Genomic DNA, 13,171 nt, shown 5'->3' with positions numbered 1-13,171 from the left:
TCTCTCTTTCATACCAGGCTAGCTTAGTATTGACGAGAGGCTTCTTGACAAGCCTTCAATTGCTGCAAGTAGTATTCACAGATTTGCATGTTGCCACCGTTGTCTCCCAAACATCTGGTGAAGTTTCTGGCGTCGGCATCGCAGGTAGTCTTCTGCTCTTCGTACTGGTTCTGTTGCACTGGGGCAGCAGCTTCTACTGGTGCGTGGGACGACGAGCCGCCGAACATGGAAGTGATTCCGGCACCTAAAGTGTGACCAATGGTGGAACCGACAGCGACACCAGCAGCTGTGGAAGCCATTTGACCGAACAAACCTGGGCCCTGGGAAGCCTGAGCTTGTGGTTGCACTGGATGAGCAGCTGGAGCTGGACGAGATGGGTAGTGGGATGGGGCAGCGGCGGTATGGGCCGATCTAGACTGTTGTCTTGGAGCTGGAGCGGATCTTCTTTGACGAGCCATTTCTTTACTTTTTTAGTGGTTTTCTTGGGTGTTTCTATGATAACTAGAAAGTTAAAAGGATTGATGGAGCCGAAATCGTAGTAAATTTTTCAGTGGAGCGAAACGTGCCTTTTATATAATTGTCTGTCTGCAGGATAATTTCCAGTCAGCTTTTTCCGGGTTGCCACTCAGAGTAGTCCCAAAAGGGAAGGATGGAACCTCATGGAAGATGGCAGGGAATTTGCGGAAGAAAAGTTTAGTTCCGCTTGAATGATGTTTAAATTTCGGAAGGATCTTCCTCCGATTCGGCTCCTACGAATGATATGAACTACTAGAGGCTGAGGGTGGAAGAGTGTGTGATCTTTGTTAAAAGTAAACTGGAAATAGACGGCTCTGGATTCTTGTTCGGCGTTTCCGTTCTTGTCGATCGGTGTCGTTTAATGTGTGGTCATTCTAGCTTTAGCTGCTCGTGGATCTTTGGGTGCAAAATTTTCGGTTCTCCAGTCGTTCAATTCTAGAGGGATCTGCTTGCAAAATCTCTAAGGACACTTAAGGATTACTCTTTTCAGGCAGTGCTCCATCACTTGAGGAATGAATGGACAAACGTCTGCTAATACGAATACAGTTGTACTTGTCGGATCATTTAATAATGTAGCTACACATCGAATTCAATGTCTACAACAGAACTATGATTAACTTTTCCCTTTAGTCGGGATCGAACTCAGGACCTATTAAATAGTTCATTCTTCATCAATTTCATATCTTCATTCTTAATATTTTGGTGATAAACAGAGAAAATGAGTAAAAATTAAAATCAATTTCATCCCAACTTTCAAGTTCCTGCCCAATTCTCACCAAAACCCTCTCAATTGCTCTCTATATACTCGGAATCTTCATTTGCTTTCCAAATCGTCCACCTATCCACCCAGTTTACCAACCCTCTTCTCCTGCTGGCTTCTCCAGCCCACTCACCTTTATCTTCGAAGTCACGTGACGCGTTTCTTATCAGGCGTACGAGCCGCGCCTACTCCTCATTTCGTTCACAGATCAGCAACCAATCAGTGGCAGAGAATTCATAAGCGATGAAATACGAGCGATTTTTTCACGAGCAGAACACGGCCGGCACTGAGGACAATGGTATCCTAACAGTTGTCCGGAATTAGTGTTGATCTGTGTGTTGGTCAACTAGATCTGTTGCACTTCGTAATATCATGTGGTCAGTATATACAGTGCGATAATTTGTTGAAATTGCCAATATATGGAAATTTACTCAGGCTGTAATTGTACCAGTAGAGCTGATAACACAATAACAGAAGCATATCACCACCGTCTCCGCCGTGAAAGGTTTGAGACAGTATAAGAGTAGGAAAAAGGCAAAGAAATAGTAGCAGAACTGTAGCAGAACAACTTTGTAGTTTCAGCTCCACACATAGTTAACATTTTGCAAATTAACTTACACGTAGTCAATTGCCTAAGCAAGATTTTCACACTACATACGCATACATATTTTCCCTCTGTAACCACCTGACATTGCCTCTATCTTGAGTCGGCACAAATTTGAAACCGCCCGTCCGACTTATCTGTCATGATTCAAATCCTGACGGTGGATACGGTACGCACACGACAATATATAAAGGCCCACCAGAAGTGAAAAGTAGAAGCCAACAGTTTCATTTGGCATTTGACGCTATTCAGACCCGACGTGACGGATATCTGAGTTATCTATCGTATACGCTTACAGAATGGACTTTGAGCAGCAATTGGAAAATGCTGAAAAATTGGAGACTCCCTCGTTGGTGGGATCTTCTGTCAGATCAGCTGATGACTCTCCCCACAATAACTACATCCATCCAGAGAAGCTGAAGGTCAAGCACGGCGACGACAATGTCCCGATTCTGGCTATCAGCAACAAGAAGAGCACGCTCATGAATCTGGCCATTTCGGCTTCTCTTGACGACTTGATCAACGAAGGTGCTCTTTTGGGGTCTGAAGAAGATTTCGATAACTTTTTGGATCTGGAAGGAAAGCCCAAGACTGATATTCGGTACAAGGTTGAAAAAGAAGTAGATGATGAAGACGAAGATAAAGAAGTGGATGATGTTGCATCGGATGAAAGATCTGAAACAAAGGCTACTGATACTATCGTAGAAGATGAAGAGTCTTCTGAGCTTGCTGAAGACTCCTCAATTGCTAAAGACGCCGAAAAGTCTGATCCTGCTCAACGTGTAGAAGATCTTACAGAAAAAGACTTGGAAGATGACGACTATGACGAAGTCTCTCGTGCTGCTGCTGGGCCCGGAACCACCAGCGCTTCGAGTTTCTACCAGCAGGAAGACTATTCCACTCCCAACTTATCTGAGTACCAGTTGGAGAATAACATCCAGGACCATTCTGAATTTCTTACCAATGTTAAGTCGATTGATCCTCATCGTTTGCCCTCGACAAATTCTGTCTTCAAGAGACCTGAGCCTCCTGTCAAGACGTCCAGTTTCTCGACGCCTAAGTCCGAAACTCCGATCTCTAGCTTGAATCTTGACCATTCCCACGAGAGACAGCCTCCAGGATTGATTGGTCATGCTCACAAGGATGGAATTCATACTCCATACTTCCACACCGACTCTAGATCGAGATCTATCAGTAGGGATCCATCCAGAAGAGCTGAAGCCAGATCGAGTTCAAGTTCTTCCTTTAGACCTCATTTAGCTCGCGGTGACTCATACAAGAACACCACGCCTGTAGACCCCGCTAAGTACGAGTTACCTCCAGACTTCGCCATTTCTGCCGTTTCGGAAGATACGGATGACAGAAGGTCAAGACAGTCAAGACCTACCATGGGTGACTCGATTGCTGCCGCCGAAGCTAAGGCTGCTGCCAGAGATGAAGAGTTGGCAGTGTTACCAACAGACCCGTCTTTGGTAACCACTGGTGACTACACCAACTTCAATGTGGACAGACCTTCCAACGAGTACGAACAGCCGAAGTATGCCAGATCACTTTCTTCCACAAACTACCTCAGATCGATCTCAAGATCAAGATCCAGAGCTAGACCTGCTGGTGAAGAAAGCGAGAAGAATGATTCCAACCCTGAGGAGTTGGTTAGAGAGGGAGCTTTTGTCACTGATGATCCCTATTCAACCATTGATCATTTGGATACGATGGTAGAAGAAGTTTTGCATCCTAAAGGTGAAGAATCTGGAAAAGCAGTTGATAAGGATGAAAAGTCTGACATAGAATTGGATTCTAAATTGAAGCTGATTGATATTGATGAAAAGAACGATCAAGATGTAAAGGAAAAGTCTGAGGAAGATGCTATAGAGTCTAAAGAAATAGAACCCAAGGAAGAACTCGAGGAAGAACCTAAGGAAGAACCAAAGGAAGAAGAATCCTCCAAGGAGGTGGTTTCTGAAGATGTCGAAGAACCCGAATCGAAGGAAGAAGCCAAAGAAGAAGAATTATCCAAAGAAGTGGCTCAACCTGAAGAATCCAAGGAAGTTTTGAAGGACACTGAAGTTGAACAAACTAAGGAAGTCAAGGAAGTTGAATCCAAGAAAACAACTGACGACGATGATTTGGACGACTTGGATGTTTCACCTGAAGAAATCCGCAAGCACTTGGAGTCGCAGCCAATCTACATCTTCACCTCGTTGGCTGGTGGTATGCAGATCATGCAAAGAACCAACAGATTGGTGACAATATTACAAGCCAATGGAATCAAGTTTGAGTACCGTGACTTGGGCACAGACGAAGAAGCCAAGAAGATCTGGAAGAGACAGTCTGGTGGCAAGACCTTGCCAGGTGTGGTTAGAGGTGATGATTTCATTGGTAACTGGGAGAAGATCAATGATGTTAACGAAGAGTATAAACTCAAGGAACTTCTTTATGAGACATTATAAGAAGTTCCTTGAGATTAAGTAGGAAGTATAGCGTCAAGACGTGTATCGAATGGCTTGCTAGAATAGTTTAGCCAATATAGCGATTGAATCGTATTGGATTGTAGGACCTCAGATCCGAGAGATACTTAGAATCGGAAATAAGTGTTTGATGCCTTCTTTTAATGTAACTACAGATTGGCACCCCTTTCTTAGTAAACGGTATGATCAAAATCTAACTTTTTTACTAATAGTACATAAATCTTCCTCTTCGCTATACCGAAAGATTGGTGGCCCCCAAAGGTTATAACACCCAGTTGATATTACCTAAAACTAAGATGATACCTTATAAATTCGCAAAGGCACCTAGCACGGTTTAGAAATAGCCTGTAGTGCCAGAAACTCACTTTGTCAAATATGTAGTCACCAGATGTTTTGTATAACCTTAAAATGTGCCAGCTTGGTATGAAGATATACAGTTCTATGGAAATACCGTCTTACCCAACTTCTGAAAAGTTAGGAATCTGGTAAATCCAAATATAATTCTCCATACTTGGCCAGTCTCATAGTCGCATAGTTAAAATCCCATAGTTAAGGAGTCGCACTGATCTCGCCTTGTTAACCATATCTACAGTACAAACTCCTAATCATAATTTGATTCTACAACTCTTCCTCGCTATCTCCCCAAATCACCACGATATGCGATTGGAATACACGAGTGTCTCCAAAATGCCATTGCACAGTGGCACGCTAGTCTTATGGCGAAGTCTGCACATCCAGAGCGCTCGGATCGCTCGTATAGTTCGTATAGCACCCATTCTATCCTCTTCAACTGCAACTTCATCATATACGACAAGAGTCTTCGAGAATGGCAGCAATTCGAAGCTAATTTCGGTCGGGATCCCCAACACAGTAGACAAAGTAGACACGGTAATGATAAGCCACCCTGTCATTTCCAAGTATTCCGCAATCTACAGATTTGAAAAATCTTCAAGAAACTTTTCTGACTACGAAAAGGACGTAGAGCTCGATCCCGAGACCAGAAAAGAGCTTCAAAGAAAGGCAAATATTGGTACAATGATCGAAGAGATCAAAAAGCTAGTTCCTAACATCCTCGGGAAGCTGCTTCCAAAATCGATAATATCTCCTGAGATATCGCTTCGCATCTGTCCTCTGCACTTTGACGAGTTCAATGCCTACTTGCCCAACCTCAAGGGCCATGTCACCTACTATGCCACATGTAAGGCCATCCAATTGTTCATGACTTCTGTAGTGCTAAGTCCGAAAGTGCAGCTTCATATCCAGCAAATCCGTGTGTCGACACTGCCGGATCCCTGGGCTGTTTATGCTGATACTACCAAGATTCACGTGAGGTGGTCTACATGTTCTGAAGGATGCTTCCATCTTTCTAATGATCTCCAGGAGAGTGTCAAAGATGATGGAACAAACGTGGAAGAGAACTTCCAGCTGACTTCAGCCGCAAAACTCGGTGCTCACCGTTGGTCAAAGCTAGACACTATGAAAATCCTCAGGGAACAGGATTCGCCTGGCGGAATTTCGAAAACATTACCATCAATCACATCCACTTTAGCTCGACTTCCAGCTGCTCTTATTGGTCTCACCAAAGAGAACAAGAAGCTAGAAAGAGTCATTTCTGGTATCTTCATCTTTGAGTTGAACGAAGACAATGACAAAATCATAGTGCACACTATTGAGAACGTAGACGTCATAGAGAGGTTCGAAGCTGAAGATATCGACAGCGAGCTCAGAGTGTGTTAGTAGATGGGGTACGATAACAACTTCAACAATAATTCAAACTGCAGCACTCAACAATAACACTGATCCACTTCATTTATACTGCTTCAGTTAAACAACTTCACCATACTAGTGTGCTACTACTTAACCACCTAGTATACTACTTTGCCACTTTAACACTACACCACTTTGTAATTACTTTGTAAATAGCTAGATAATAATGTACATATAGTTTTAGCACCCTTTTCATTATAAATTTTATATAAATTCATTATTGATTTTAATCATTAGTTAGATGAGATTCTCAATTGCACTCTTGACCCCCTCAACATTGAGATAGTCCTCGTAGTTAAACTCCTTCACCAGCAGCTTGATGTCCTGGATACGCTCTTCAAACCTGGCAAAGGGACTACTGGACTCGTCCTTGTCTTGATACAAGGCTCCTATCTGGTAAGTCAAGTACTCGATTTTCTCGATCGGACTTAACTCCTTGCCGTACTTCTTCTTTACCCAGTCCCAAAGTTGTCCTTGCTGTTGCTCTGCCTGTCCAAACCGTTCGTCATACTTCTTGTTACCATTCTTATCATTGAGAAGGGCATTGACCACATACACAAGCCGCGTATTAATCACAAGATGGTTCTTGATAAGCTCGTTTGTTTCGTTTATAACCATGAACATCCGCAACTGCAAGAATAGGACTATAATGAAGAATGACAAGATAAGATAGCAAACGGAAACAATATTGTTCCTGATAAACTCGTTGTACGAGAACTTCTTCTCTACTGGCTTGATCTTTGCTTTCTTGACCTTTGGCACAACTGGCTTTGTTAGGGCCTTTTCCTCTACAACTTCCGCTGTCTTTGGTGCAGCAATTTCTTGTCCTTCCACATAGTAAGTTGTGGACTTAATTTCTTGCTTAAGGTCCACAAGTAGATCCTTAAAAAATGCAAACTGACCCGAATGTGACAGTCTTTCTATGACTCCCTTAATCCACGATCTGGCTGTCCAATGGATATAGTAGGAGATTCGCAAATTAGTTTTATTTTGCGGTCCCCACGTCATTACATAACGGGTTCTAACCGAGAAAGAGTTGCCCAGTGGTACATCTGGAGTAGCAGTGTTCGTCACCACAACTATATAATCAGCAAAGTTGAGATGTTCTATTGTTTCACTTACCACACACATCGTGGATTTAGGACCAATAGAATACTCCAACGCTCTCCGATAGGTGTAAGTTCTTTCAAGCTTTGTAGGATCATCCTCCAGGGGATGGAATTTGTCGTACTGAGACAACTCCGAGCCATCATGAGTCTCCAAAAATCGTCTATGGAAAGTTGTATTAGAGCCAAAGAGAATCTCGAAAACAACACCTAAAGGAGCATCGATAATTTCTTCGAACAACTCCTTTTCTTCCTTATCTCTCTCTACAGACTTCTCTTCTGTAGGAGCATGTGTATCTGGTCCCATATTCTTGTAGTTGGAATCGTCTTTGAACTTCAACACTTTCACGCGTAGTCCATCTCCAGAAGGTATCGATTTTCTCTTCAGAGATGCAAATGTTTTACTTGTTTCTATAGATCCTTCATTATCCTCGTCATCTTCGTCATCTTCATCCATATCTTCCACTTCATCGTCCCCATCAATGGACATTATATAGGACGAGATTCCAGGAGACTCTTCTCCCATCTCAGAGTACTGAATTTCCGAAGATTGATCATTTTCTCGTACTACAAGTGCTTGCCCGACTTTCTCATTAGCCAGGTCTTCTGACTCGAGAGGTCTACCCGTAGTTTCTTCCCGTATGGTCTTCATGAACTCAAACGTCTGGTCTCTTGAAAGGAAACTAGCAAACACATGCTTGGCCTCAGCAGTTTCGATTGTGATACCATTAGGGAACAAACCTGCTGTTGCCCTTTTTTCAAAGTGGGTAATTTCTTCCATTGGAATAACCAAGTTTGTAACCCATCCTAGCAAATTGGAATTGAAACATATGTTATTCTCACTAACATATAATCTTCCTTGGAGCAAGATTTCTCTACTAAGAGCACACGAGAAATCGTCTACAAGCCTATCAGTCAAGTCCAACGAGTGGAATAATTGGTGGAAGTCGGTATTTCTCTTCATAGTCGCGTATCTGTATTGAGTATCTTTGAAGAACTCATCCAAATAGAGACGGCTGTCGAATTTCTCTTTCAACTCGGGAGGAGACTCCATGATTGAGTCAAAATTGCCCTCGCTTAATACACGTTTAGATTTTCTGTAGGCAATGACTTTTGGTGAAGGTACTTCGGCGTCATCTGCTGATTTTGGACTCTTCAATATATCGTTATCCAATGGTGTCTTGTCTCCATATCCAATGGAGATTTTGACGTTCAGAAAGAAGCCATTTCTTCCTGGAGAAGCGACAGAGGAAGAAACAGCTGCTGCTTTTGCTGCTTGAGCTGCTGCTTGAGCTGCTGCTACGGTGCTATTATGAGATTGTAATGTCTCTTCAAATAAGGCATTGGAAGACTCACTCTTTTTCGATATAAATGACTCAGCATCTTCTATCGTTGCCTGAGGATTTGCTGGAGAAGCTTTCTGGACGAATCCAGGCTGTAGACTAAGCGAGGATAGCGAAGAAGCCTTAGAATTGGGCAGAAAAGCCTGAATTCTCCTCTTATGAAGAGTCTTAAGCCCAGTCCTCTCCAGCGATGCCGACGAGACAAGCGAGCCAGTATCATCATTTTCCAGTCCACCGTTAACGGAGAGACTTTCGCCGAAGTTAGTTGTCTTTTTTGCAGCATTTACGACCAAATTTGCATCGACGGGTTCTGGCTTCACGTCGAGTGTTGCTGAAGAGCCATTATTGGAATCGATTAAAGAATTGCGAACATCCAAATTAGAATTTACAGCATCGGGATTTGAATTTTCTGTAATTTCATCGTCCCCGTACTTGAGACTGGCCAGACGGCCCATAGTGGCTGTGTTGTAGTTGTTCTTATTCGACAAGACGACACCATTTCCTGAAGTGGATGTGAGACTTGTACCTTGGGAGTCTTGACTTCCTTCTCGAGTTGAATTGGGTTGTACTGTGGAATTTTCGGAGTTGGAGTTGAGTTTTGTTTTAGAATTAGGATTAGAATATGAACCTCCGTTAGAATTGTTTGCTCTAGAAGTAGAGCTATTTGCTGGTAGTACTAATGATTCGGTAGACGGCGGAAACGAGTACGACCAGGCATCGTCGTCATCGTCGATATCCATTATGGAAGCGCTTTTATAATGTAGAGATGGTAGAAGTTGCCAATTGGCAGAACGAAAATAATAGAAATTAAACAGATCAAGGCCATCGGTACGAAGGCTTGATTAAGACGCCGGTACGACGACGGAGCGGAGGTGGCGGAAAAAAAGAGATAGCGAGAGATGACGAGAAAACGCAGGATGTCTCCCTAATTTTTAGAGAGAGCTCTTAAAAGATACGAGGGTCGGGAAGGATACGATTTGGTTTCAGGAGAGGATACGAGACTGTAGAAGAGGTATTGTCACACTGTGCTGTTTTCACACATACTGCTGTTCTGTGAGTCCACTGTTCACCTTTCTAATTATTCTAGTTGTCACTGTTAACTTTGTCCTAAATCGATCTTTGCCATCCGTTCTCGCTATTTCTCACTATTTCTCGCTATTTCTCATTTTGCTTCTCGCTACACTACTCTAGCCTCTTCAACCATACATTAGATAAACCACTTAACCATATAAAGAAATACTACCATAGAGCTATTCTCTCCTTTTCCAATCCTAAACGGATTCCAAAACCACGTCCTTAAACCCAGTATTAACCTTTCTGCCCTTTTCTTCACCTCCACTCTCACCATGTAAAGCCAATAACGCTCCCAAGTCAAACTTGGGCTGCTTCAACACCTTGACCTTTCTTATGTGAACATTCTGCAACGGGAAAATGGTCTGAGTAGACTTTTCAATCTCGCGGCCGATAACCTCTGGAATCAACTTAGAAGTCAACTGCGCCAATGTCACAGCAGAAACTTCTCGTTGCATGATCTCAGACATCTTCTTTCTCACTTCTCTCAACTTCGAAGACTGAGCATACGTTGTCTTCTTGACCTGGTTAGCCTGTCTTTTGGTGAAGGCGAGGGCAAAAACTCTTAAGACATAATCATCAGCTGTCTTTACAGTCACATTGGCTTCGACCAACGATTGCCATTTTCTGACTAAAGATCTCAACTTGTCAGAAGTAAAACTCAAGCCATGGAAGTTGGTTAAAAGATTCTTACCCTGAACTTCGTCAACTCTCAACTTGACGTTTCTGTACGAATGATCTTCCGATCCTTGTAAATCTGCCAAATTAACTTCCACAATACGTCCTTTCAATCCATCAGCCGCATTCTTCATACCAGTCGATCTGTTGATAAGAGTCTTCCCAACATTTCTGTTCTCAAACGTCGATGGAGCCTTAATGTCAAACCAATCTTTTCTGGTGAAAGGGTCGATAATCTTCTTCTTCAATCCTTTCTTGCCTTTAGATAATCTTTTGTTTTTGCCAACAGCCATTGCACTGATATCTACTGAAGGAGAAAATAAGAAAAACTCCGTACATTTTCAATTCAGGGTGAACAATTCTTACTATTATCGCCAGATCCGGGGAACTAGTTAGAGAAAGTCACGCGATAAATACACAATGAGATAAACCGGAAAAGAGAGTGAATAGAGATCATCACGTGATACAATGAAAGTTTATAATGTGGGGAAACACACCGATGATCCAGACCATCCAGACCATCAAGACAGAAGGAGCACAAAAATATGGTCAAATTAATATATCAATCGATAATTGAGCAAAGGCAAAGCCTGGTAAAGATTTGAAACTGTTTTTCCATGAAAATTTTAACAGTTCAGCTTCCACTAATTCCTAGACATGTCTATTCAGATAAGCACAATCCAATCTAGAACTACGGATGAATGTACTACGATAGCCCTACACATCAGACATATAACCGCATAACAAAGACAGGTGAAATACATACACGGAATGGTCTAGATTTTTTTCCATTTTTCGGCATCCCCTTTTATTCACTCACCGAATATTATGGGCTCATCTCGAATTTTTCATCCCTGTACCCCTTGAAGATTACGAGCCTACAAGCGCAATTGATGATTTTATGATTATAGAACATGTTTATTCAACAAACAGAGTGTTCCGATATGCAATAATAGAGTTTTGAGTAACCAAGGCCAGTAAAAGACGTTATCAATATATATAAAAAGAGAGAATTGAAAATGGTGATATTAGTAGTAAATGAACCTCATTAAGTCATTCGAGACTATCATGAAACATCATTAGTCGCAATAAATACACGTAGATGGTAGGCTTATTGGTTTTCTGGACGCAACTTTCTGACTTCCTTACCAACTCTCCAGATTTCCATGTTTCTGATGACTTGCAATTCTTCTTCCAACTTTTCTCTGTAGTCAGGTTGAGAGTTGAAGTCTAAGGATCTCTGAGTTTCGGAACCGTTCTTGACCGATTCGTACAAGTCGTTGAAGACTGGCTTCAAGGCATCCTTGAATCTTGGGTACCAGTCCAAAGCACCTCTTCTGGCAGTGGTAGAACAAGCATCGTACATGTAGTCCATACCGTACTTACCAATCAATGGGTACAAAGATTGGGTGGCTTCTTCGACAGTTTCGTTGAAAGCTTCAGATGGAGTGTGTCCGTTTTCTCTCAAAACTTCGTATTGAGCCAAGAACATACCGTGGATACCACCCATCAAACAACCTCTTTCACCGTACAAGTCAGAGTTGACTTCTCTTTCAAAAGTGGTTTGGTAAACGTAACCGGAACCAATGGCAACAGCCAAGGCAATAGCCTTTTCTTCGGCCTTACCAGTGACGTCGTTCCACACAGCGTAAGAAGAGTTGATACCTCTACCTTCCTTGAACAAGGATCTGACGGTTCTACCGGAACCCTTTGGAGCAGCCAAGATAACATCAATGTTGGTTGGAGGTTCAACATGGGTCAATTCCTTGAAAACTGGAGAGAAACCGTGAGAGAAGTACAAAGTCTTGCCTTCGGTAAGCTGAGGCTTGATAGAAGCCCAAGTTTCAGATTGAGCAGCATCAGAAAGCAAGTTCATGATGTAGGTACCCTTGGAAATAGCTTCGTTGACGTCAAACAAGTTTTCACCTGGAACCCAGCCATCTTCAATGGCAGCCTTCCAAGAGGCACCGTTCTTTCTGACACCAATGATGACGTTCAAACCGTTGTCTCTCAAGTTCAAACCTTGGCCGTAACCTTGAGAACCGTAACCAATCAAGGCTAAGGTGTCGTTCTTGAAGTATTCCAACAACTTTTCTCTTGGCCAGTCGGCTCTTTCATGGACAACTTCTTCAGTGCCACCAAAGTTGATGGTCTTGATACCACGGACAGCGAGTGGGGCCATCGATTGCTTGGAAACAACAGGCTTAGCAGCAGAAGCCAAAGCAGACATGGCTCTCTTAGAAGCAATCTGCTTGGAGGCAGCAGCAGAGGCCATCTTGGCCATACGGAGGGAAGATCTTCTGAAGGACATTATTGTATTGAATACTATTGTTGAGGAAAAGAGTCAATTCCTTTTTTTCCAAACTCCCAGGCTTCCCCCCATTATATATACACCTTGGGGAAAGTGAAAAATTTCGACGAATGAGTAATAGGTGTATGGTGGATGGGCGGACTGCAGGCAGACTCGCCGACACAGGTCCGGAAAAGGAGCTGCGGACGACGGGAACACCAAAAGCAGAACTAGGTAGATCCGGACCGCAGAAAATCGAAGAAATGCCTATTGAAACCCTCCAGAAAAGCTATTGACAGGTACGTCGAACTTTGGGCCACTTTCTGTGCCCATTGCATCCAAGTATACTTGTTGACTTTGGTCGTCGTGCGTCACATGACTTGGAATTTTTCACACGTCGTCGAATATTATGTACAGGGCAAATCACGAATTTTTCACTTTTTTCACTATTTCCAGACTTTGATCTCCTCTATCTGGCCGGGGAATAATACGCTAGACATCGAGATTCTCAGGTAATTCCATCAGCATTGTGACTGCTTCTATTTGTTTCGGACATGTAAGTTTGCAA

At 42.8% G+C, this 13,171-nt stretch overlaps 6 protein-coding genes across 6 annotated transcripts; 2 read left to right on the top strand and 4 right to left on the bottom strand. All coding sequences in view use genetic code 12, as the record gives it.

Annotated features, from left to right (window-relative positions):
- Positions 1-23: 23 nt before the first annotated feature.
- PICST_27631 (conserved hypothetical protein) lies at positions 24-446 on the bottom strand (the record flags this gene model as incomplete). Its single annotated transcript, XM_001384661.2, has 1 exon — positions 24-446. A coding segment is annotated over one exon (423 nt), but the record flags the coding sequence as incomplete, so codon positions are not given.
- Positions 447-2,133: 1,687 nt separating this feature from the next.
- PICST_67758 (conserved hypothetical protein of low complexity) lies at positions 2,134-4,423 on the top strand. The gene has a single exon (XM_001385019.1). The coding sequence runs from the start codon at positions 2,180-2,182 to the stop codon at positions 4,328-4,330; it is 2,151 nt and encodes a 716-aa protein (XP_001385056.2). The 5' UTR covers positions 2,134-2,179; the 3' UTR covers positions 4,331-4,423.
- An 816-nt stretch (positions 4,424-5,239) lies between these two features.
- PICST_59735 (conserved hypothetical protein) lies at positions 5,240-6,085 on the top strand (the record flags this gene model as incomplete). Its single annotated transcript, XM_001385018.1, has 1 exon — positions 5,240-6,085. The coding sequence occupies one exon, from the start codon at positions 5,240-5,242 to the stop codon at positions 6,083-6,085; it is 846 nt and encodes a 281-aa protein (XP_001385055.2).
- A 212-nt stretch (positions 6,086-6,297) lies between these two features.
- Positions 6,298-9,304, bottom strand: PICST_67757 (conserved hypothetical protein; the record flags this gene model as incomplete). The annotated part of the gene is made up of 6 exons (XM_001384660.1): positions 6,298-6,604; positions 6,665-6,883; positions 6,950-8,401; positions 8,525-8,656; positions 8,870-8,874; positions 9,091-9,304. The coding sequence occupies 6 exons, from the start codon at positions 9,302-9,304 to the stop codon at positions 6,353-6,355; spliced, it is 2,274 nt and encodes a 757-aa protein (XP_001384697.2). The 3' UTR covers positions 6,298-6,352.
- Positions 9,305-9,835: 531 nt separating this feature from the next.
- RSP3 (40S ribosomal protein S1) lies at positions 9,836-10,606 on the bottom strand (the record flags this gene model as incomplete). Its single annotated transcript, XM_001384659.1, has 1 exon — positions 9,836-10,606. One exon carries the CDS (start codon positions 10,604-10,606, stop codon positions 9,836-9,838), a length of 771 nt encoding a protein of 256 aa, XP_001384696.1.
- Positions 10,607-11,216: 610 nt separating this feature from the next.
- Positions 11,217-12,631, bottom strand: ILV5 (mitochondrial ketol-acid reductoisomerase). Its single transcript, XM_001384658.1, has one exon. It carries the CDS (start codon positions 12,622-12,624, stop codon positions 11,425-11,427), a length of 1,200 nt encoding a protein of 399 aa, XP_001384695.1. The 5' UTR covers positions 12,625-12,631; the 3' UTR covers positions 11,217-11,424.
- Between the last annotated feature and the right edge of the window lie 540 nt (positions 12,632-13,171).

The sequence above is a fragment of the Scheffersomyces stipitis genome, chromosome 5 (assembly GCF_000209165.1).
Source record: "Scheffersomyces stipitis CBS 6054 chromosome 5, complete sequence".
NCBI classification, from domain to species: domain Eukaryota; kingdom Fungi; phylum Ascomycota; class Pichiomycetes; order Serinales; family Debaryomycetaceae; genus Scheffersomyces; species Scheffersomyces stipitis.
This window is presented reverse-complemented; position numbering and strand designations above follow the sequence as displayed.